A 25,114-nucleotide genomic window follows, 5' to 3' on the forward strand; every position below is an offset into this window, starting at 1 on the left:
CATTTGTGGTTATGCACGCATTTTATAAAACATCCACATCTACAACGGAGTATTAGGGCCAATTTAGAAACACATTTTTATTACGACTTTAAATCTCATAATTTTACAAGAGAAAAATTTGTGATATTACTTTTTTGGGTGCCCTAATACTCCATTCAAGCAGTGATTAAAGAAAATGAATCAGTTTACAGTTTTCTTATGGAAGCCTATTGCACCCATTTTTTTTATTATTATTATTTTGAGAACAAAACAGTTGAATGATTACATTATTTCCTTGTTCTGTCTGCAAAGTAATCGGGGGGACCTGTCACGCGTTTACTGCTTCTGTGCCTCTCACTGCGTCACGTGTGGAGAGTTGGGCTTTTAGAAAAAAACTCACTTTCCCTTTTGCTTTTATGGCGCTCCGCAGCCTCGAAGGAACTTCTGCAGCGTGTTCTGGTCGATAATTAAAACGTCTTTAACTCTAACGAAGACATTAAGACGAATTTTAAGTCAGAGACAGACGGATGAAGCTGATTACCGATGATTATTAGTCGAAGAAAAGCAGCAAAATCAAAACTGCTCGTTTGCAGGTGAGTTGCAGATCGGTTCTATCTATCTGAGCGGAAGCAGGTTTCCGTTATGATGTTTTCATAAGTCAAAGAGAAAGGACATACTTTTAATCTTTTCATCTTTTTTTTGCCTCAAAGCAGTTTCCCCCCTTTTATTATTATTCTTTAACACTGAAAATAATGAAAACTTACTGAATAAGTTAGGAAATACCGAACTTCACAGAGAGAGAGGGCATAGATATAAAATAGAGCAAGGTTTTTCTTTAAGTGTCTATTCGCACATAATTTTGGAAAAACGTGCGGCCTTGGGAAAGAGGTTATGGTTACGATTATGATGATACAAGCAGATTGTTCCTGAGTGCGGCTGTCTGCAGCTCACTGATCCACCAGGGGATGGGTCTATGTGGAGAACACATTTCACACATTTAGGAGTGTGACAATTAATGGGACTTTAAATGTAAGTTTAATTTTAAATACTTACTGCCAACAAAAAAAATCCAGCCTTGGACACACTTAAAATGCGTGCGTGAATTGCAGCAATGCGATCGGTTTCGCGTATTACGCTTGGCCAATATGAATTTTCATCACTTTCTGTGCTTGTCGCATATAAATACGTGTGTATAACATCAGCCTTCTGGAAAAACATGTCTTTCTCATATCTCACAACACTAGAGAATGCAGTTCTTTTTTTTAAATTACATTTTGTCCTCTTTGTAGTCCCTGCTTCTGTTTAGAGGACAAACTCGCCGCTTCCTCCTCTGTCTGCCTTTCATATGTCTGCACGCTCGCAGATTCTGCAAGTGTCTGAGCGGGATGTTGATCATGTTAAAAGAAAATAGCAGAACACGATCGCGTTGCTTGAAAAGTATAAACACCAGTCGGAAGTACATTGCAGTAATAGCAGAGATTCAAATCCAGCCAACATTATGAACGAGACCGCGAGATTTTGGATGCGACACGAGCGATTATAAATTGCTTGGAAGTATCCAGCCTTATGTGCGTGCGTCAATGGCTGGTCATCTGTATTAACCAGGGCCGTGCAGAGACATTTGGAGGGGCAGGTGCTCAAAGTTAAAAAAGGGCACATGGAACAAAAATTTTAAGCACCATACAACATACCTTATAACTGTCTGAACTGTCGTAACCCATATTCATGAAGAATGCAACACTGGAATCACGACATACTATCATACATCAAGACAATATAATATAAACTCTATCCCACATTAACAAAATTCAGTTGTTGCAGCATCAAAAACAGTTAAGGCAGACAGTACAATTAGACAACACAAGACAAGCAAGGATTAATAAAGGTACCCGTGGGGAAAAAAAAGCAACTATCAGCTTTAGTCTACGTGCATTATGTAGGCTACAAGAAAAAAAAGCTATGGAAATTTTGAAGTGAAGGCTAGAGAATATTGCTTGTTGCAGGTAGTTGTATAAACAAATACAATGTATAGTCAAAAAGCATACAGTGGAGTGGTTAAGTAGTGCAAGTACATACATGTTTTACGTGTCATTGTCCACATCTGACATCTTTGGTGTGGGGCAGTGCAAAGCAAGTGTAGTCTGTTTTACCTGATGGGATACATTGTACAGTTTCTGTCGAGGGGGATGGAGTGGAGGCTGCTGCTGCTGATATTCCTGGTGATAGGCTGTATGATCTTAGAGTGTAGCAACTAAAAGGAGCATGGGAGAGATGGTAGCTGATTACACAATTGTTAAGTGACCATGACAAGATGCAAAGATAAGACATTGGAGATGGTTCACTGTGACTGACCTGCTAAACTGCTGATGGTTTGGTGGAGACTTCTTACTGAGAGAAGCTGTAGCCAAGGTTGACTGCTGGAAATAAACAGAACACGGTGCTCTTGGGAAAGCTGGCTAGACACCAACAACTGCTGCAGGTAGAGATTATAAGTGAAAAGATAAAATAATTAAATTCAAAGGGGAATATTAGTGGGGAAAATATAGAGGAGGTGTGTGTTTATACGTTTATCTTGACTTCTTTAAGAGGATCAATGTAGAGACACAGGTTAGCATGTACAGTACAGTAGTGTAGCTGTGTCATATACCTTGAACTTAGAACTTTTCAGCAACATAATACACAAACAAATTTAGAACAAAGGTCAGTAAAAAAGATCATGGAAATTATTACTTTCCAAAAGACATTTATTTGGCCCCATGGCCTCTTACAAAAACAGCAAGAATATGAATTTTGTCAGTCTAAATGAAGACACAAAGAAAGATACATATACACATATTACACATAACAAAAAAAATAAGTTGCAACCAGAACAGTTTACTTTCCTTCAGGCTTCTTAGCTTTTTCTGACAGTTGTGTGTATGTGTGTGCTTGGGTGTGAGTGTGTGTGTGTGTTCTATTAGCATCAATTACACATCACAAAGTGGCATTGGTCTTTGTTGCAGTTATAAGAGCAACTTTCTGTTGCCCAAGCTCCGAAAAATGTCAATGACTTCACTGTTGTCGATTGGTATATCTTTCTCAATTGCCAATAAAAGAAGCTCTGACAACCTCTCCCCTGTGCAAAGGGTGCAAAGTTTTGTCTTCACCAGCTATGGTTTGGAGAAGGAACGTTCCACAGTTGCTGTAGACACCGGAAGTGTGCCATATGTCCTCAGCAGCTCAGTCAAGTTCGGGAAAACCAGATGTGCATTGTTTTCTTTGACCACTGAAAGAATAGATGTCACACTTATTGTTGACGGGCATGTGTATGAGATATGGAAGACTTTAAGTTCAGTTCTTAATTTCTCTTTCTCTTCAATGCTGTAGAACTGGCAGAGTTTCTTCACACCTTGCAGTGCCTCTGTTGAAATGCTTGCTGTTTTCCAATTCTCTGGGACTGTTAGGCAATGGAGGGCATTCACGATGTCCCATGTGGAATTCTCTTCTCCCTTAAAGCGTCTCTTAAGCTCTTGAGTCATTGTGTCCACAAAAGTGTAATACACTTTGACACGGTAGTAGTCTTGCAAAGTGGGGAAAGCATGGTCAACAGTAGCTGTTGTGGCTGTAAACTTGAATTTTGCTGGCATTTTTCTCTTCCTAGCTTGACCAGGATTCTCTAATGGGGGGTCCAGGCCCACTGATGCAGCCTTCTCTGTAGCCTGTTCATACAAGTTTGTAAACTTTTCCTCTGTTCTGCTGTGGGCCAGTCTCTGAAAAACTCCATCAACAATCTTGTATGCTGCAGCCAGGTCTATGTTTTTTGCTGCAAAGCATCTGAAGCAATTCCAGTCACCTGGAAGATTGGGCAGGTGATTTCCAGACACAGAAAGAATTCAAAATTGATGCTTTTCAGAAGGATCATTGCATCACCTGCTGAAGAGTCTGGGGGATCTTGTTGTGTCATTTCCTCAAGAAACTGCATGACAGCTGGGAGGACCTTCCTCAGAGTGCGAAGGGCAGTTTCCCTGCAGGCCCACCGTGTGTCCGACAGCTTCTGCAGCTCTAGTGGGCGTTGATCTAGGCACATTGTTTTCTGCACTTCTATAAAGGCTGAGTGTCGCTTGGATGAGTTTGCAACAAAAGTATAAAGTTTTTCAACTAAATTGAAAAAAATGACGAAACACATGGCTGACTTTGCACTCTCTACCAATACAAGATTAAGGCAATGTGCCTGACAGTGCACATACAAGGCCTTTGGATTTCTATGAAGGATTCTTGACTGAAGTCACTTAAAGCGTCCACTAATGTTTGCCGCTCCATTGTAACCTTGACCCCGGATGTTTTCTAGCGTTTAGATCATTCTCCTCCAGAAGAGCTACCACTGTCTTTTCAAGAGAATCTCCACTGGTTGATTGTACATTGCAGACTTGCAGGAAGCGCTCCTTTATGCTCACGTTGTGAACAAATCTGACAACAAAAGAAACCTGTACGGTGTGGAAAAACATCTGTGGTTTAATCCAATAGTATTGCAAATGTTTTGCTTTCCTGAATTTCTTTTTGGATGACATGTTTTACGGATATGGCCAAAGCTTTGATTATATAATTCTGACTCCTGTTGGAGAGGAGCGACACCAGAGGTTTTTTAACATGTCCCTGCTTCTCCTTCATGGCATCAAGGTGTAATTTACTTACACTGTCATATTTACTGAACAATTCCACCAACTCTAAAAAATTACCTCGATTTTGGCTTGATGTGGATTCGTCATCTCCTCTGAAAGGCATACCCTGTTTTGCCAAGTAAAGGATAATGGATATCAAGCAGAACAGAATTTCTCTGTTTTTTTCTTTCGCTTTCTCTTTTGCAGCTTGTAACTCACGGTCACCCACTTCAAGAGCTGTCTCCAACAATTTTTTTCTTGAATGTGTTCCACCTCAGCATACCACACATGTGAGACTCTGAGGCACTGTGCTCTTTAATTTTCTCTAAAGCTTTTCTCCACCTATTTATTCCTTCAGTTTTCCAAGTTTTACGGCTTGCGTATTTTTCATCATTCATAAATAGACGGCAACTGAAACAAAACATGGCGTCAGCACTTGGGGAATACTCTAGCCATGGGATATTTTCATACCACTTCTTCTGAAATGACCCTCCCTCTTGATTTTTTGGAAATGGTTCAAGTTCTGGTTGGCAAGGTCCAATATTGTCACACATTTCAATGAATGCTTCATCATATTTGATGTTTAACTGCAGGACATGGGCAGGATCAGTTGGATGGGGAAGTGCAAGTATATCTGAGAATGGCCTCCCTCTAGTTTCAGTCTCCTCATGGCTTCCTGCTCCCTCTACCTCAATGTTCTCTATGGGCTGTGATTCACTCTCTGCCTCTCTTACTTCAACCTCTGTCTCCTGGCTTGCTGCTTCCTCTATCTCAATGTTCTCTGTGGGCTGTGATTCACTCTCTGCCTCTCTTACTTCAACTTCTGTCTCCTGGCTTGCTGCTTCCTCTATCTCAATGTTCTCTGAGGGCTGCTCAATGTCTGACAACTTTCCTCCAGCCTCTGTCTCCTCCTGGTATTCTGTTTCCATTCTGCTCTCATCTCCCTGTGGCACACTATCTTCCTCTTTCTCTCCTTCCATTTCCTCATCTGATGTATCACTCTCCACTAGCTGTGTATCTAGAAACAAGGCACAATTTGCTCATGGATTAATCTAATGAACTCTTAAACAACTCCTCATAAAAAAAATAAATAAATAAAAAACTAAATCATGATAGAAAACAGAATGACAACATTGAAATTGTGCTTATTATTTCCTATAAATTAATACCTCTGCAATGTAAGGCTGGTACATGTGGTATTCTTACCTTTTCTCTTTGACATCCAGTTGGTGAGTGATCTACTGCCTTTCGCAGCCTCAGACAGCTCCTTTCGCTGTTCCCTCAACCTTTTAGCATCGTTTTGCAGGGTGTTCCCTCCCCCACCTGCCTATGTGGACGGCACACGCCTAATGTTGGAAAAAGCAGCCCAGCTAGCCTATCTTGGTGTCAAACACACACGCGTGGTCGCAAAACACACACAGCATGCTCACTTCACCGTCTGTCATTTTCCAAGAATATACCAAACAATTTGCACATTGAACAACGAATACCGCTGCATAACCTACTCAGCGGTCCTTGGCCACTTCTTATCGTACTGTCAGGTCTTCAGGGCTGCAGCTCTGATGCTTCCGAGGAGGTCAGGGCAAGTTTACGCGGATCATATATATATATATATATATATATATATATATATATGTACTTGTGGAATATGATGTGGGAACTTGCTTGACAAAAACCTTAACTTGTGTGTAAAAATGTTAAATGTGAAGAAAAATCACACACACACAATCTAACTTGAGGTTGTGGGGAAAAAACAACTTGTGAGACTGTTGAAAAAATCTTTGCTTCAGTTTTCTTCTGTAGAAGAGTTTCACACAAACACTTTGGGAGTCTCGTGTTTCTGACTTTTGACACACCCCCATGTGAGTTTTTTGTGCCAAAAACTAACTTGCAGGGAGGAGGGGTCAGGCAGGCGGGGCACTCGTTGGAAATCAACCAATCAGAGGACGGGGGATAAGGGGGCTATTTCTTGTTCAGCAATGGTGCACCAAGCTGGACTAAAGTCTCTTAAAAATACTATTTGACACTTCCCTTTGTTGTTTTTCTGTAGTCAATATAGGCCTACTCTTACCCAGAGGTAAAAGAGCAGCGTTCCGGTAAAAGAATTGGAGGCGGAACACCGCTCTGGCTGGCGAGATCAGCTGTATGGCCAGTTTTCGCTGTTTAACACATGACAGAAGCCACGGTTCCTCTTATGGAAGAAAAAAAAAAAGAAAAGTGACACCCAAGCTGAGAGCAGGCAGCACATTATTTGGATGTTTGAAGTGTCTTCATTGTCGCATCGCCCAGTTGATGAAATCCTCTGCATCTCTCTCTTCCGGTCTGCACTCTCTTGCTTCCGTAACAACACATCCTCGTTCCCGGTCATGTTGAATGTCATGTTGACATTCGGGATCCCTCCTCGTCACTTTCTGACTTTCTGGGTGTCCTCAACTCATTGCCCCCCAACACGCCAGCTGCTCCCATTAAATTACAGGTCCCCAACCTGGGGTTTCGGTGCGTCCGGCACCAGGACGCGGAGCACACTGGCACTCCGGCTCCGGTTTGCGTCCAGTGCCGCGTCTGCCGCCGCGTCCTGACCCGGCTGGCTGCAGATCCCCGACCTTCCTGAATGACGAGCCGGGGACACCCAGAGTGACACGGAGGGAACCTGAACCAGGCATCAGTGTGCAACGACAAGGGAACGGGACCACGCTATCCACAAACATGTCCAAAGTGGATACGCGTGTAATGGGGTGCATTTGATTTTTCGTTTGGGAGCCTTCAATTTGTTCACAGTTAATGTGTATGCTACATGGAGGTGCAACGGGACAAGAACTGCAATAAATAACTAATACACTTCTCATTGGTTTTGTGATTAGTCCATTAAAATTCAATATACATTTTTTTTGACATGCTGAAATAAAGCCTCAAATTATTTCAAAGAAAAACTAAATAAAGAAAAACGTGCAGAGAGGAGTGTTCCTTTCGTTCATAGACCAGCTATGGTCGAACGTGCTGATCAGATTGGGTAGATGTAATGGCCGGTTCCGGTGACTAATACTTTTTATACCACTTTGGCTCCGAGAATAAATGACTCAGCAGAAAATCGTGACTCTATTGATCATTTGTTAGAACTAATAATATTTCCAACTCATAGAGAATAAAAATATTAACTATTCACTTGGTCTTGTTGGCTGGAGTTAGCGTTATGCTAGCTCCACCGCATCGCCATGTTAAAACTAAATACCTTTGATGTTTATAAAGGTTGAACACATAATCACAAGATGTGTTTCAATAAGGAACCACCAAACCAAACCACAAATCATTTTAAAACAAATAAAACATTTTACTTTAATAGAAACAAACTGTAGAAATATATGGCATAATGTCAGAGTAAAGATGGCAAACATTTTTTGGTTCTGCTTAATACAATTTAAATTTAAATGATGTTTCTAACCTAAAATCTTTTCCTTTCCCTGCAGATAAAGAAACATCATGGCGACGGCAGCAGCTGGTGAGTTCAGTGTGTGCTCATAAAGCTAGCCAAAACATCAAAATGCTAACAAAGAAGGTTTTTATTATGTCAGAAAGAATATAATACTCACCAGATAATAAACTTTCAGGAGTTAGAGTTATGTGCTGATGAGGGGTGTAACGGATCACAAAACTCACAGTTCAGATTGTGTCACGGTTTTAAGGTCACGGTTCGGATCGTTTTTTGGATCAGTAAAAAGTAAAAAGTAAAAAATAAATAACAGGAAAACACAATAAGATAAAAAGCCGAAAATTACTTTTTTGAAACACTTTAAAACATATATTTGAGAAAACATATATGACGTACTTCAAAGCATAAATATGCTCTCACACATCTTTGAACATAAACAAAAATGTAAAAACATGTAGTTTCTGTTTATATTTACATGTCTGGAGACTACATCTAGAAAAAGAATGATTAATAAGTCATTTTCCCCTCCCCCACCTTCCTCAAATTAAACCTTAAGCGAAAAAGTTCAAATTAAATTTTCATTATTCTTTGGTATCTTCTTCTTTTCCTTTGGGCTTTTCCCTTCAGGGGTCGCCACAGCGAATCAGTTTCCTCCATCTAAGCCTGTCTTCAGCATCCTCCACTCTAACACCAGCCACCTTCATGTCTTCATTCACTGCATCCATAAACCTCCTCTTTGGTCTTCCTCTAGACCTCTTTCCTGGTAGCTCTAGACTCAGCATCCTTCTACCAATATGTCTCTCCTCTAAACATATCCAAACCATCTCAGTCTGGCCTCTCTGACTTTATCTCCAAAACCTCTAACATGTGCTGTCCCTCTGATGTATTCATTCCTGATCCTATCCATCCTGGTCACTCCCAAAGAGAACCTCAGCATCTTCATCTCTGCTACCTCCAGCTCTGCTTCCTGTCTTTTCTTCAGTCCCACTGTTTCTAGTCCAAACAACATGGCTGGTCTCACCACAGTCTTGTACACCTTTCCTTTCATTTGTGCTGAAACTCTTCTGTCACACATCACACCTGACACTTTTCTCCACCCATTCCAACCTGCTTGCACTCTCCTCTTCACTTCTTTTCCACACTCTCCATTACTCTGTACTGTTGACCCTAAATACTTAAACTCCTCCTCCTTCTTTATCTCTTCTCCCTGTAACCTCACTCTTCCACTCTGGTTCCTCTCATTCACACACATGTACTCTGTCTTACTGCGGCTAACCTTCATTCCTCTCCTTTCCAGGGCAAACCTCCACCTCTCTAACTCCACCTCCACCTGTTCCCTGCTCTCACTACAAATCACAATATCATCTGCAAACATCATAGTCCATGGTGATTCCTGTCTAACCTCATCCGTCAGTCTGTCCATCACCATTGCAAACAGGAAGGGGCTCAGAGCTGATCCCTGATGTAATCCCACCTCCACTTGAACTCCTCTGTCACCCCTACAGCACACCTCACCACTGTCTTACAGCCCTCATACATGTCCTGCACTGCTCGGACATACTTCTCTGTCACTCCAGACTTCCTCATACAATACCATAGTTCCTCTCTGGGCACTCTGTCATAAGCTTTCTCCAGATCTACAAAGACACAGTGGAGCGCTCTCTGACCTTCTCTGTACTTCTCTATCAACATCCTCAAAGCAAATGTTGCATCTGTAGTGCTCTTTCTTGGCATGAAACCATACTGCTGCTCACAAATGTTCACTTCTGCTCTTAGTCTGGCTTCCACTACTCTTTCCCACACCTTCATTGTATGGCTCATCAGCTCCACAACATTGAAAATCAATAGGTCTGGTTCACATATATAATTTTGCAAGATTTTACGTCGGATGCCCTTCCTGACACAACCCTCTATATTTATCCAGGCTTGGGAACGGCACAATGAGACCCTGGCTTGGGCCCCCTCGTGGCTACATTGTGGTATTCAAACTAGAATTAAAACTAACTGTGGGAAAATTTAAATATTTCTATTAATTATTATTTGTACACGTGCAGATGAGGCACTGCCATGCCTGATATTCCTGGCGATTTTTTATACTTTTGGCTTGCCATACTGCCATCCACTGACCAGTGTTAATTTTGACAGAAAATTTTAATTTAGTTTTAGTCATAGTCTTTTAACTAAAATAACATTTAGTTTTAGTCGTAATTTCGTCATGTTGATTCTATTAATTTTAGTTAAATTTTAGCTGACTAAATTACAGTAGGTATTGTATAAAAATATACAGTAAACGTAAAGCATTTTTATGAAATTTACTAAGTATGAATAACACAGAGATTTTACTAAATTAAAAAAAAAAAAACATTTTACTTCACTTTGCTTCCAAACTTGTCATTTCTGCAAATTCAGCTTCAACAACTTAAAACACATTCAAAAATAAATTATAATTCCATCCCATTTGTGATAAATGTCTGAACATAAAAAACTTGTATTGAAGTGGTAGTCAGGAGCAAAAAAATGCATAACAGAGTCGTTACCAGGTGGAGGTGGAGTGTGACTTGTATAAAACAGCTGATTGTTGCTAAGGCGGAGTCACCTGCCAGTCTGACAGGGGAAAACTCAGACAGCTATACTGGTACACCCTAAAGATAAGATTGAGCAAAACAATAAGTGCAACGTCATCTACGAAATACCATGTCATTCATGCGACAAAACATATATTGGAGAAACACGACGGAAATTCATCACAAGAAAAACGGAACCCTGGAAGGAATGTGAAAAGGAAACAGAAAAAAGGCCAACAAGAGCGGCACAACAACAGGCATAGCAGGAAAACATGAAATCTGCAATAACAGACCACTGTAAACAAGACAACCACATCATGGACTAGGAAAAGGCAAAAGTCATCCGCACTAAAGAAAACAGACATCAAAGATGGATCATGGAGGCAGTGGAGATTAGAAAGCGAGCCCAGTTCGCCATAAACAGGGATGAGTGGGCCTTTCTGCTCTCCCATACTTGGAGCAACATCCTCCAGCAGCAGGCCGAACAGCGGGGGGTGGAGTCACCTGTTAGACTTTGACCTGCGTCGAGCAGGTTCTTGAACGCCTCGCACACAGCCAGTGCGTAAGCACCTTGAACCGGGTTGAACATTCAGCGCGCGCTTTTTTGCGTGCCCGATTTGTGCATTAAGCTCGTGACCCGACTTAAAAACTTTCGTAGTAGAGCACACTCACGACCTCCATAGGCATTGGCCAGAAATTCTGGTCTGAGCGCATTTGCATTGACTTTTCATTGAAAGTTTCCGCTTGATTGCGCAGCAAGTGTGTAAGCACCTACATTCACAGGAGTGCCTGCAGGGAAAGCTGTCAAATTCATTTTTAAAATTTTCTCCATTAATGAGCATGTTGACAAGTTTGAATTGTTTTTTTAATGATTTCCGAAGAATTGTTACATTCTTACTCAACTCTAAAGGAGAATAAAATATGCCAGTAAGCAAAAGATTTGACAGGTTGAAATTTGCCACCTTAAAGATGTTTTATAAATAGCAGCATTCTTGATAAATTTACCAAAAAATTATTTACTTTATTTTCATAGTGAGAAGTTCAATATTATCTTAAAAAAAAAGGTTTTGGAATCCTTCATCTACTGCATTTTACAGTTATGAACGGCGTTGATTTGACAGCACTCTTTGTTTATCAGCTCCATTTCCCTTTAGCTGTTATCATATCAAGTGAATTGTGCTTGTTGTCTTTCAGGTCAGCTGAAATCCAGGTCAAAGTTGAAATTCAGAAGCAGTAGATTTTAGGCATTATTTTCTTGTTATCACATTTCACACTTGTTTTGCTTCAATTAAAGTCTCAGATGTCCGTAATCCCTCACTTCTCAAAGTCTTTCCTGCTTTTTATTCCCAGTGGCTTAGTCGGGTCCGGTGGACCGAATGGTTTGACAAAGATCCTGGAGTTGTGCACTCAAGCTCCTTGGATCTGTTGTCTCTTCCTTATTAATATTAATAATATTATATAATGTTATATAATAATATTTCGATAGGTGAGCATTTAAACAGCCGAACCCTTCAGGTGTTTCCTTTGTTTCATCAGAGCTATCTTGTGCTTTCGATTCACAAACCTGATCTGGATTGTTGGTTTATCCGAATTCTTTCTCCGAGGAAGCGGATGACAGACCTCAACAGTATTTAAGTCCAAGGAAATCCCTTTAGATGCGAGAAATAATTCAGCTTGGCCCTCCACGGACTTGTTAGTAACTCCGATTGCTCAGTTAGCTTCCCTGCTAATGTTAGTTGCTCCAAGCCGAATGCAAGGTTTGAGTTGAAGTCCTGTTAGAATAATGTTGTTCATTCTTACTTGTTGATCCATGTCATTCATTCTTCTCTCCAAGAAATCATGCCAATTATCTCGTTACATGCCTTTTCCTGTCAGAAATCTTCAATGAGTTGCAGTTGTGGTGATTTAGCCTTGAGCTGGAGCAATGGAGTGAGTTTAGCTTGGATGTCGGGCATGCAGCTCTAAGCTCCGTCAAGTCAGCTTCTTGATTTTTCTTCAGTGCTACGTTCAACTCTCCTAGTTGCAGAATTACTACTGTTTTACAATAGCTGTTTTGCAGTAGCTTTGTGATTAAAGTCGCTTGTAAACAACTTTGAAAATACGAAGAGTTAAGAGTTCACTGATCGCTCGTGAACCTGAACCGGAAAAATACAAGCTTTTTGGGTTTTTTTATTTTTTGTTTACCAAACATTTTCTGTTTTCTGGTTACTGTTTTTCTCTTAAGAAGTCTGATGTAATATAAATAAAAAAACAATAAAAAATAGCATAATATACCCACCTTGAAGCTACAGTCACCATATTAACAACATTTCTTTCACTCTGATCTTGCAGACACCGACGCTCCCATGAGGCGCAGACACAGTAATCCATTTCTACCACCTAATAGTGAGTCAGATTAAAGTGCTGTATTTTTTTTATTTTTGTTAAAAACATGAATATTGTTGTGTTGAAGATTTTGATAAATGTTACTTTTTTCTCCTGCAGTGTCTGAGCTGAGGGTGGTTCTTCTGGGGAACAGAAGTTTTTTAAGGAGCTCAGTGGGGAACAAAATTGTAGGAGAAAACTGCCTCGATGTTGATGGAGAACCAAACTGCTGTCAGAGAGTTGGCACAACCACTGACAACCAAAAAATCGTTCTGATCAACACTCCTGATCTTCAACATCCAAACTTGTATGGAGAAAAACAGGCTGAGTTTGTAAAAGACTTACTAAGCTACTGTGATGCTGAACCTCATCTATTCCTACTGGTTCTACAACCTGAGTATTTCACTAAGGAACAAAAGGAGAGGCTCCAGTTCATCCTGCAGTTGTTTGATTCTCCGTACAAGCACACTCTGACACTGATTTCAACATCCAAAGAAGAAAGCTCAGATGTCAGAGAGAAATATCTTCAGGATCCACTGTTAGGAGACTTTCTCTCTGAATCTAAATACGACTTTATTCAGAATATTGAACTTCAACGTTCCAAGTTGTGGACAATGATTGACCAGGTTCTGGAGAAGAATAATGCAGAGTATGCAGGTTTTCACAAAAATATAGAGTCACATCTGGAGTTACCCAGTTGTCATGGAAATCTGAAGCAGGACAAAGAAAGCAGAAGCCTATCAGGTGTTACAAGACTTGTTGGTATGATTTCAGAACACACCCACTCACCCACCCCTGATAAAATGTTAATGACCTTTACAATCAGTGTTGATGTTAAAATGTAATTATAACATGAAAACACATTCACCCTTTAAAACATAAAGGGAGTTATTTGTGATCATAGATTTAACCTGTAAATTATTTGTCAATGTGTCATTGGTTATAAATATTTGTCTAATGTAAATCTGTTTTTAAACATAGATACATTTTAATTTTATTTTTCTTTACAGGAATGGCAGTTTTCAATTATGCAACAGAATGTAAGCAAAACTGATAACATTTAATGATTATTAATGTTAATTTTTTTATTTAAAAAAATCTAGATTTCTTTTGTTGATGGATATTTTTTCACAGGGTGGCAATCAAGATCTGGTAATCAATCAGTGGAAAAAGCAGCCGCCCAGTGTAAGTAAATTCAGTACAATTCAGATTTCTCTGGTTTATTAATATTAATGTGTAGGGCTGTAAGGGGTATGCAGGTTCCAGGGACGCCTGAGATTTGCTCCCAAAATTTTCGAGTATGAATATTCGGAACATCCAAAATCGTTGATTCGCGATCTTTATAAATATAGTAGAGTTTAGCAAAATATTCTAAAAATATTATCTAGGGACGATATATTTTTGCTCTGAAATGCAGATTAATGTACGATTTTAAGTCTACAAACCAAAACAAAGCCAAAAGAGCCTAGGTACCGTCACCACAAGTAAATACATCTTCTTGTAGGTGAGGCTTCCGGTTTTCAAAATAAGACTAGCGAGAGCTTTTTTCCGTTCAGAAACTGAGACTGAAGTTCCGTTCACTGATATAACTGCTGAAAACATTACTTTTCTTTAACACTGGAGCTAAAGCATTCTTTTGGTTGTGATAACTCTTCAACAGTTGACACAATTAACGTAACTCCAACTTATTCTGAAGCGGAAAAGGCGGATTTAATCAAAATGAATCCGCTGATTCTGCTGCGGGAAAAAAACGACTTTCTTCATACGGGCTCTACACCAGCATATAACATGCTTAGAATGTGAAATGTTGAGGAACTTTGAGGATAGAAAACTGTGGAGAGAATTTTCTGGTTTTGTTGTTAAATTTTAAAAAACAAGAATGATTTCTTTTTATGCTTTTTTAGTCATTTATGTTGATACTGAACTTAACCAGAAGGTTGACAAAAAAATAAATAAATAGCAAACATGTCTTTCTATCTAGATCTTTGTGTTTTTTTTAAATCAGTTTTGTTGATTCTCATATCCTGTTTTTCATAAATATATAAATGATGGTGATATAATACAAATATTTAATTTTTCATGCATCCAGTAAAAAGAGAAACAAACATATTAAGAAGTCAGAATCGTGGTTCGATTCGTAAATCGTTTAGCTTGATTCGTGAATCGAATTGGATCGCCATCTTAGCAACGACCCACAGCCCTAATAACATGAAACCAAATCAATTTAACCTGTTAGTTTCTATGACTGGACAAAACATTTGTTGTTTTTTTTCTGTTGTGTTTTGACAAAGAATTTGTATATACATTGTTTAAATGCTTGGAAAACATCACACTTTTTAACAAATTTGGTTACTTTTTCCTTTAAATCAAACTGAAGCAAAAATAAAACCAATAAATAATGGTAAATGAAAACTTCTTGAAAAAAATAACTTTTTAAAGGTGCCATAACATGAAAAATCAACTTTTTGAGCTTTTAAGTGTATTAAACTGCTCACAATCCTAAGGGGGTATTGTGATCCGTTTATGCATTTCTGAATGATCCTCTAGAAACCTGCACCCTCAGTGCCACTACCTCCCCTACCCACAAAATTAGCACTTTCTCACTGGCTGATGTCACAAAGTGAGAACAGCCCCTTTTAGGACGAGTCTGCTCTGACAGCACAGGCCCCAGTCTAACACACTCACCCTCTTTCTCCAAGTCCTCAGCAAAAGACATTTATTTTAAATTCCCTATACCACATATCTTCCAATTGTGTCCCATCTTAAATATCTACTGGGTCTAATAGGCGTTTGTTACTTCAGACCAAGGGTCAGCAATATTTATGACATGAAGTGCCAATTTGAAAATTTCTCCCTCACCCCTGTGCCATCACCAACTATAGTGCAAACTCTAACACAAAGAAGTACAGAAAAACATTTACAATATTTCTTAAATGTTATTTAATTCACAAACAGCAAGTTAATAGCTTTTAAACATATTCTGGAATTTATACAAAAAATTACATTAATAACTCAATAAAACAATAACCAAGATGTCCTCATCGCTTCATCTGCAGCTACACTTCTGCAGCTTGGAGCCTAAAGATGCTAAAGTCTCGTTTGAGGAAAAGCGCGAGTGCAGGTACAGAAACTTAAATGGATCTCGTCGTGTTTTTAAACAAAAAAAGGTGCAGCAGCTTACTTGTTAGAATGGTTATTCATTTAAAAACCGCTGAACAGGTTTCACACGTGCACCTGAGACTGTCAATAGACTCTGCGCGGCACACGCTCTCCAGACAGAACTGTGACGTCACTGCAATCTCTTTTTTTAGTGAATCAAATAAAAAAACACTTGTTCTCGTTCATCGGCGTGTTTTCAAATGACTTATCGCGTGAGTTGGTTTGTGCTTTATCGCAAAAATGATGATTTAATGGAAACAGTGTCATTTTGAAACATTGTTTTTTCTAAATTCCTAGAATTTCAATAAAGTTTTGCGCAAATGTGTAATGGAAGCGCAGCTACTCAGACGTGTATGCATTAATTGTCACAAAAAGTGACGTTTAAAAACGTAAATCACCGGTTATTCATGTCCACACGCAGACGCAGAACCGGAGTTTTCCAAAATCTTCACTTTGGCCGGTGTTTTCCAAATGTACCGTTTTGAGTAACTTAAATCTTCAGTTTTGTGTGGATGATAGGCCGAAACGTATAAAAACATATTCGTTTTAGCATAAACGTGTGGACAAGGCCTGGGTTTGCAAAACAGAACCAGTTTTCATGTCTGCCCATAGCAAGAAACATCCGGGCTAATCTTACTTCATAGAGGGACAAAAAGGGTGCTAAGAAGATAAAATCTTGATTTTCCCAAAAGTAAATCTTCTGAAACAACAAAGTCAAATTAATCAACACATTGATTTTTTGCCCAGCCCTGTCTGTGAGTAATTGTTCTAATCTAACCATGTTATTTTCCAAATCACAAAACAATACCCTAAATGTTTTCCTTTGAAACACATCACACACAAAGAAACAATGGCTTTGTCCAAATTCACTCAATACTCACTACTTAACGCACTATGTAGAACACTCATCATTTGATTCAAAATTCAATGTCCTGGAAATTTCCCAAAAGTCTCTGCACTCACCTGAGTTCTAAATGCGTCTGTCATCCTCCTGTATTCCAATTCCCATCATGCATGAGCCACCATTTTCCTGTCACCACCAGCTGTTTGTCATCATCATCAGTGCTGTATATATATTCCTGCTCCTCACTCTGCTCCCTGCAAAGTCTTGATTTGTTACTCTGTACATTCATTCTGAGCATTCTTACTTTTGCCTGCCTGTGTTTGACTCTCGCCTGTTTTTCGTCTCTCGCCTAGCTCCGATGTTTGACTCTGGCCTGTCTCCTGACTACGTTCTGCCTTGTCCTTACCTGTGTTGCTAATGATGGATAGATGAGGCCTCGTGTGTCGTTTCAACACATTAACCATACTGTATCGATACTGTGTCAATACTGTGTCACTCAATACTGACCCCTGCTGGACAGAAAACACCATTGCTGGCAACCAAATTAAGAAACTCCACTAATATACTAATTAAATAAATACGTGTATTTACAATATTTGACATAGTTGTTGTAGCATGGGGCTGCACGGTGGCGCGGTGGTTAGCGCTCTTGCCTCACAGCGAGAAGGCCCCGGTTCGACACCCGGCTGGGACCTTTCTGTGTGGAGTTTGCATGTTCTCCCCGTGCATGCGTGGGTTTTCACCGGGGACTCCGGCTTCCTCCCACCGTCCAAAAACATGCTTCATAGGTTCATTGGTGACTCTTAATTGCCCCTAGGTGTGAATGTGAGAGTGAATGTGTGTGTGATTGAGGCCCTGAGACAGACTGGAGACCTGTCCAGGGTGAACCCCGCCTTCGCCCTTCAGTAGCCGGGATGGGCTCCGGCACCCCCGTGACCCCGAAAGGGAAGAAGCGGCAAAGAAGATGAATGAATGAATGTTGTGGCTTGTTCATACTCATGCTTTGATCTGTATTGCCTCAGCATTAAGGGAGTGCTTTTATTTAAGTATGACAGTCCTGCTGAACAAATGCGACATTTAACCTACAAAACATAAAGTGATTATTTAAAATAAGAGTCATAGACGAAGGGGATTGGGGAAAAAAGCCTAAAACACTATCAAAACCATTAATAAATAATCCAACAAATGTAATTAAAACTCCACTTTCAACCCCTTTAGGAAAAATTCAGTAAAATAAAATGTCACTCACAGGTGAGCGGGCAAAACGGGGCCGTGCCACCGTGAGAATCAGACAACAGCCGGGGCAGGAAATTTTTAAAAAAAATTTATTTAATTATTTATTTTCTGTTAAATTAAACCGCACTACTGATTTAGAATCAAAGTGACAGAAATATAACCCAGAGGATCCGGTCATTTTTCAAAATAAAAGATTTTTCAAGATAAAAGATTGTTCAGACTCATAATAAAACTAATTAAAACCTGCCAGATTGACGCAAAACCTGCCCAAAGTTAATTTTACCAGCAGTGTCAAAATCAAAACCCCCAAATAGGGCGGGAAACCACCAAATCTGGCAATACCGCTGGTTGATGCGCTTCTTTTGAAACAAAGTCCGGTGTCTAAGTGACACACCGACACAGTAGCTGTATTGGTCACGTGACTTTTCCCAAAGTGATATGCGCACCGACACAGGGTTTCATTCTATAAGCTCGACATGTGAGCCGACGCGTCAGTGTTTCCGGACCCATCACTTTGTGTTGCTATTGCTATTAAATTCAAGTTGCATATGGATCCACTCGCCTCAGCTCCTTTGTTACTGAACAAAACTGTGGAAAATTTTCGCTCTTGGCACAGATAAATGGGCCTCAAAGTCAAAGGCACCAATATGCTTATGATGCTGCCTTGACACCAGCTGCTGGTCCTTCTACATTAGTAGAAGGAATGAATGAATGAATTAAATGGTTTATTTCAAGCAATCAGGTCACAATACATACATAACATATCACTTAATAAATCACAAGTAGATCACTTGAAAGGGAGTGGAAGGAAGCGAACTTATATAATCCCACCCCTACTCAACCATACCATTTACTCTACATGAATTATCAATATCCGGTTCAGGACTTAATATCAAATATTAATAAAATCAGGCTATTAAGGATCATTAACATCATGTAATCAAGTTTCAAAGCATCCACGACAAATCATTTATATTAATCAGTAAAGAAAATTAATACCATAGTGATTGTAAACTTTTCAGTAATCATTACTGCATGTTGCATAAGCAATAATCTAATATTCTCATTGAAAAAAAGACACTGTGCATGAATTATGATAATACAAAAAATAATTAAATCATCTTCATTTGCTAATGCAGTAAAGGTCAAGATATTCTCATAAAAAGAAGACAATTAGTGCAGATTTTATTTAAGAGTACAGAGGATCTATTGCAATCATCCCCCTAGTGCAGCATTATTCATTCATTCATTCATCTTCCTGACCGCTTCGTCCCTTTCGGGGTCACGGGAGTGCAGCATTAGCTTAAGATTTATATTATCTTATGGTGGAAGTTTGTTTAATGCCTGCACTTAAAAGTAGATTCAAACTCTCTGTGGTGGGGGTGTTGTGTGGACATACCTTCTGATAATAGTATTAAATGTCCTTAATCCCTGAACTAAATGGCCCCTGTAGATCAAACCTTCGAGTAAAAGTTTTCTAATTGTTATCCCCTCCTTCTCCTCCTAACCACCACTGCCACTTCTTTATTTTTGTTACCTTCTTTTTAATTATTAATTTTTCATTATGTTTTTGCAGTTTCTATCAGGATTGTTCTGCTGGGAATGAGTGAAAACAAGAGATCAAAACTGTCCAACTTTATTATTGGAAATGAAGCTTTTCATTCACAACCATCAAGCAAACAATGTGTGACAGCATCTAGAGAATGGAGAGGAAAATCAGTTTTAGTTGTTAAAACTCCAGACCTGTTTGAGATGAATGAGCAGATGGTGAGAGAAGAGATGAACCGATGCTGGAGTATGAGCCTCCCTGGACCAAATGTTCTGCTGCTGATAGTGAAACCATCGGACTTCACACAAGGAGATGCAGAAAAACTGACCTTCATCCTGAGTTGTTTTGGTCAGAATAGTTTCAAACACTCCATTATTGTCCTCACACACAAAGAGAAGCAAAGCAATGTTCTAAATCAGCTGGTACAGAAGTGTGGAGGAAGACAGTACAACATGTTGGAGAAAAACCATGGATTATTGATGGGGATGATTGCAAAGATGACGACTGAAAACAGTGAATCCTTCCTCACCTTCACTGAAGAGCCCAGAGGACCACAGTGTGAACAGATCAAACCAGCTTTAAACCTGGTTCTGTGTGGTAGGAAAGGAGCAGGGAAGACTTCAGCAGCCAAGAGCATTCTAGGTCTGTCAGAGCTCCAGTCAGTCAGCTCACATCAGAGTGTCAGAAACCAGGCAGAGGTTTGTGGACGTTTGGTTTCTGTTGTGGAGCTGCCAGCCTTGTTTGAAAAACATCCGAAGGAAGTGATGCAGGAATCCTTCAGGAGTGTCGCACTCTGTGACCCTGAGGGCGTCCACGCCTTCATCCTGGTTCTTCCTGTGAATCCACTCACTGATGAAGACAAGGGAGAACTGCTGATCATCCAGAAGACATTTGGCTCTCAGGTCAAAGACTTCACCAGGATCCTCCTGTTCACTGTGGATGTAGATCCCAAAGATCCAAATGTTGTTAACTTTGTAGAACAAGATAAAGACATCCAGAAATTATGTCAGAGCTGTGGAGGAAGATACAACATTATCAACATCAAGAACAAACAGCAGATCTCAGAGCTGCTGGAGAACATTCAAGTGGAACATAATTACTCTGCAGAAACATTTGTACAGGCACAGATGGAAAAAGTCATTGAACTAGAGGAGGAAGTGAGGCACCTAACCAGACAGGATGCATGTGAGTACCACTATTTTCTTTTATTTCTTTTAACTTTCTTCTTATCTCAAATGAACCTAAAAGAATCAAACAGACAAAGTTCTTAAGCAACACATTTGATATTTCAGGTGATGAACAGCAGCAAAGTCCAGAGAGTCTCAGGATTGTTCTGATCGGGAAGACTGGCAGCGGAAAGAGTTCTTCAGGAAACACCATCCTGGGAAGAAAAGTGTTTGAAGCTAAATTAAGTCCAACCTCAGTCACCAGACTTTGTCAGAAAGTTCAGGGTGAAGTGGACGGTCGTCCAGTTTTTGTGGTCGATACTCCTGGTCTGTTTGACACTGCTGTTTGTCATAAAGATGTTTATGAAGAGATGGTGAAGTGCATCAGTCTGCTGGCTCCAGGACCTCATGTCTTCCTGCTGGTGATCCAGATCGGACGATTTACAGAGGAAGAAATGAAGACTCTGGCACTTATTAAAGAAAGTTTTGGAGAAAAATCTGAGCAGTTCACTATCATTCTCTTCACAAGAGGAGATGATCTGCAACGTAATGATCAAAGCATTGAAGATTATATTGAACAGGACACAAAGTCATTGAAGAAACTGATCAGAGACTGTGGAGACAGATATCATGTGTTCAATAACTGTGATAAAACAGATCAGCAGCAGGTGAGTGAGCTGATGACAAAGATCGACACAATGGTAAAGAAAAATGGAGGCGGCTACTTCAGTAATAAGATGCTGGAAGAGGCTGAAGCAGCAATTCAGAAAGAAACCGATAGAATCCTGAAGGAAAAAGAAGAAGAAATCAGGAAAGAAAAGCAGGAGCTTACAAGAAAACACGAAGAAGAAATGCAAGAAATGAAAAGAAAAATGGAGGAAGAGATGGAAAAACTGCAACTGAAAAGTGAACTGAAACTTAAAGAGATGAATGAAAATATTAGGAAAGAGCAAGAACAACAACAGAAAGAACAAGATAAAAGAGAGAAAAAGAACAAAGAAAGACAGGAGGATGAAGAACGTAAAAGAGAGGCTTTAAAGAAGCAAATAAAAAAGTTGGACAAAGAAATTCAGTCAGCTAAACAAGAAAATAAAACAGAACTGGAAAAGGAGAGAAAGGAAAAGCAAATGAATCAAGAAGCCTGGGAGAAAGAGCGCAAAGAATGGTGGGAAAAACGGAAACAAGAGGAAGAAAGGAGAGAACAGGATGAGCAAAAACGACTGAAGGAACTTCAGGAACAGTTAGAGAGGGAAAGAGAAAAGTATGAACAAAAAACCATGGAAGAGAATCTGATCAGAAAAGAACTAGAAGAAAAAGAAATGAAATATAAGGAAAAACTGGAGAACCTCCAGAAGAAGTTTCAAGAAGAAGCCAGAAAAAGAGCTGAACAGAAGAATGAGTTCTTGACAAAATATGAAGCTCAGGAGGAAACATACAAGAGTCAACTGAAGGACAAAGATGATAAGTATGACTTATTAAAGGCACTGAAAGAAACCACAGAAAGACAAATAAGGGAAAAATGGCAAGAAGAAATCAATAGGTTAGTGAGTTGTGTGTCTAAAAAGGAAGAAAATCAGATGAAAGTAAACGATCTGCTGAAAAAACAGGAAGAAGAAATGAACAAAGCTACAACTCAAGAAAAAGAAAACCTACAGACACAACATGAAGAGGAATTAAGTGACATGATGCAAAAAATTCTCACTGAAGCTGAAACAAAAAATTTCTTTATGAACCTAATCACTGATATAAGTGATCGGATAAAAAATCTTTTCTTTTAAAGGGGCCGTACGATGATTTTCTTAAGCCTTTCAGAGTGAACTATATCCATATATATGATCATACATTACCTTTGAAACACTATTAAAACATTTATGAAATATTAGTTATATTTTGAGTTTTTTCCTACCCAGAAGTAAAACAGCTCGATTCCTGAAGCTCCGCCTGCCACTGCGTGTGGGTGGAGTCCCCTCCATGACATCATCCCAGACAAAATACGTGTGTCTGTATTTCTCCCACGAAAATAATACAAACTTCTTCAAAAATGGATGCACATACCATATATCTGTCTTTAGTAGCCCTGGCCATCGCTACACTGGTTCACAGCACACACACAGCTTCTTCACCACTGTGTGACCGTGGGTTGGGAGGTGGGAGCAGGGGTCTAAAGGAACGACACGTTTAAAAGTAAAAAACACCTATTTGAGCTGGAATTTATTGAAGACAGGAGACAACTGGAATACATAAGGTATTATGCATCTAAAATGAACTTTTTTTTTTTTTTTTTTTTGCTGATTACCACTAGCTGTGGAGAAATCAAAGGCTGTGTTAGTCTGGGGGCGGAGCTTGCAACACAGACTCTTCCTGGAGGGAGCTGTTGGCATTGATCTTACGTTAGCACGTTTCCAACCACTCGTTTTTGTGGGTATGGGAGGGGCTGCTGCAGACTGCAGGTTTTTAGAGGATTATTCTTAAATGCATGAATGGATCAAAATGCCACTTTGAGGTTCTTTATAGTGAGGAGTAAACAGTATAATGCATTTAAAACCTCAAAAAGTAGAATTTTCATGGTAGGGCCCCTTTAAGTAGAAATAAGTCATCTGGGACAAAACTGTCAAAATAAGGTGAAAAAAATCTTCTTATCATATTTTATGAAATAAAAGCCTGTTATTTCTGTATTTTCTATAGACATTTTTTTTTTACAAAAAAATGAACTTCCCGACTAAAACAGATGAGAGACACTGAATGAAGCTTCAACTTTCATGAAGATCATTAATGATTATGATCAGCAGATTGGTAATATCAACTCATAAACTGCAACAGAGTAACTCACAGCTGTTTTATGGAAAAAGTAAGAAGATTTCTGCTCTCAATGAAAAGAAACACAAAAGTAAAACTAAATAGACAAAAAGTTTGTTCAAAAGCATCAAGTTTAAACTCTGAAATAACATAAGAACATCCAGCTATGAGAAAATGCTTTCCTTTAAATACTTTAAAAATAGAAAATGTTGAATATTCCAGATGTTTTAAGACATGTTTGAATTATTTTAATATTTACCTATACTTTTTACAAAACATTTTACAACTTTTATAACATTTTTTTGGTTGCTCATAGATTTCTTTTGTGACTCTGAAAGTACTCAGATGTATTTGTGTCAGAATGGTTTTGAAATCTTTTGCTTTTTTAATGTGTTTGAGAATGTTCTGTTTCTGCTTTTGATTAATTTGGTTTTAGTCAGTTGGCTTCCTAAACTTTATGAACATATTTTCTCCAGAATCATAACTACAGTATATACCTCCTCAGTGAAAAAAAAAAAACAAAAACATTTGAAAAGTGTTTTATTTTTAGTTTTAAAATTGAAGCAAATCAAAATATTAAGCAGCTTTTTAGCATAAATGTATCCAACATATAAAAGTTGAAAGAGGTGCAACTTCTTGTTTGTGTTTTTATGTATTTCTTTCGTCAATTTATTATTTTCTTTATTTTGATAATGAACTAACTACTAATTCAAAGTTCAATAAAAGTTATATTTCAGTTTTTATTCATTCTGATAATGTGCATTTCTGTAAACACAGGTTTGTTGTTTTTGATCTATTAAACTGCAAGACGTTATGTAATCCTTTTCTTTTTGGTGTGGAAAAATTCACTAAAAAGATCAATGAAACTGTTTTAAGTTGTTTTTGTCATGAAATCAGACAGTAAAGACCTCTGTGTAGAAACTATTTACCAGTATTCTCACTTAAAAAAGTGTTTCAAATATTGGGAAACAAAAAACATAATTAAGATGAAAAGAAACGACCAACAAGCTGTGCTTGGTGTGCTGTGCACATAGGACCAACTCTCTGGATTATGAGATACTCGCACACTGTGCAACCACGTGTATGTATGATTTACATTTAAAAAAATAGTGTTAATTTGTTGTTTTTAATCCCCTTTTATAGCATGAAAGAGGAAGTTGGAAGTGAAAATATTGTTCAGATACAGATGTTGACAACTAAAATTAACCCCATTAACCCTTACCTATCCTGGGCATGTTACATTAAAAGTGGGTCATCTGGACCCCACAAGACAGCGGGCTGTCTTCTTTTAAGGATTTTTTATCTTCACTGGTGTCCGTTGCAGACATTAAATCTTGTCCACCTTTGTCATGGGAGGGATCACACATCAATGTAAGGGTGGGGTCATCCCCAC

The 25,114-nt window shown here is 39.0% G+C and overlaps 2 protein-coding genes across 4 annotated transcripts in view; one reads left to right on the forward strand and one right to left on the reverse strand.

Annotated features, from left to right (window-relative positions):
- The window catches only part of LOC112149032 (von Willebrand factor A domain-containing protein 5A), a 307,412-nt gene that overhangs the window by 234,902 nt on the left and 47,396 nt on the right, over positions 1-25,114 (reverse strand). The window lies entirely within an intron of this gene.
- On the forward strand, positions 361-24,759 carry LOC112149030. Its single transcript, XM_024276474.2, has 8 exons — positions 361-572; positions 8,081-8,112; positions 12,939-12,992; positions 13,092-13,733; positions 13,982-14,011; positions 14,106-14,156; positions 19,787-20,944; positions 21,052-24,759. Exons 2-8 carry the CDS (start codon positions 8,094-8,096, stop codon positions 22,701-22,703), a joined length of 3,606 nt encoding a protein of 1,201 aa, XP_024132242.1. The 5' UTR covers positions 361-572; positions 8,081-8,093; the 3' UTR covers positions 22,704-24,759.

Source organism: Oryzias melastigma, linkage group LG13 (genome assembly GCF_002922805.2).
Source record: "Oryzias melastigma strain HK-1 linkage group LG13, ASM292280v2, whole genome shotgun sequence".
NCBI classification, from domain to species: domain Eukaryota; kingdom Metazoa; phylum Chordata; class Actinopteri; order Beloniformes; family Adrianichthyidae; genus Oryzias; species Oryzias melastigma.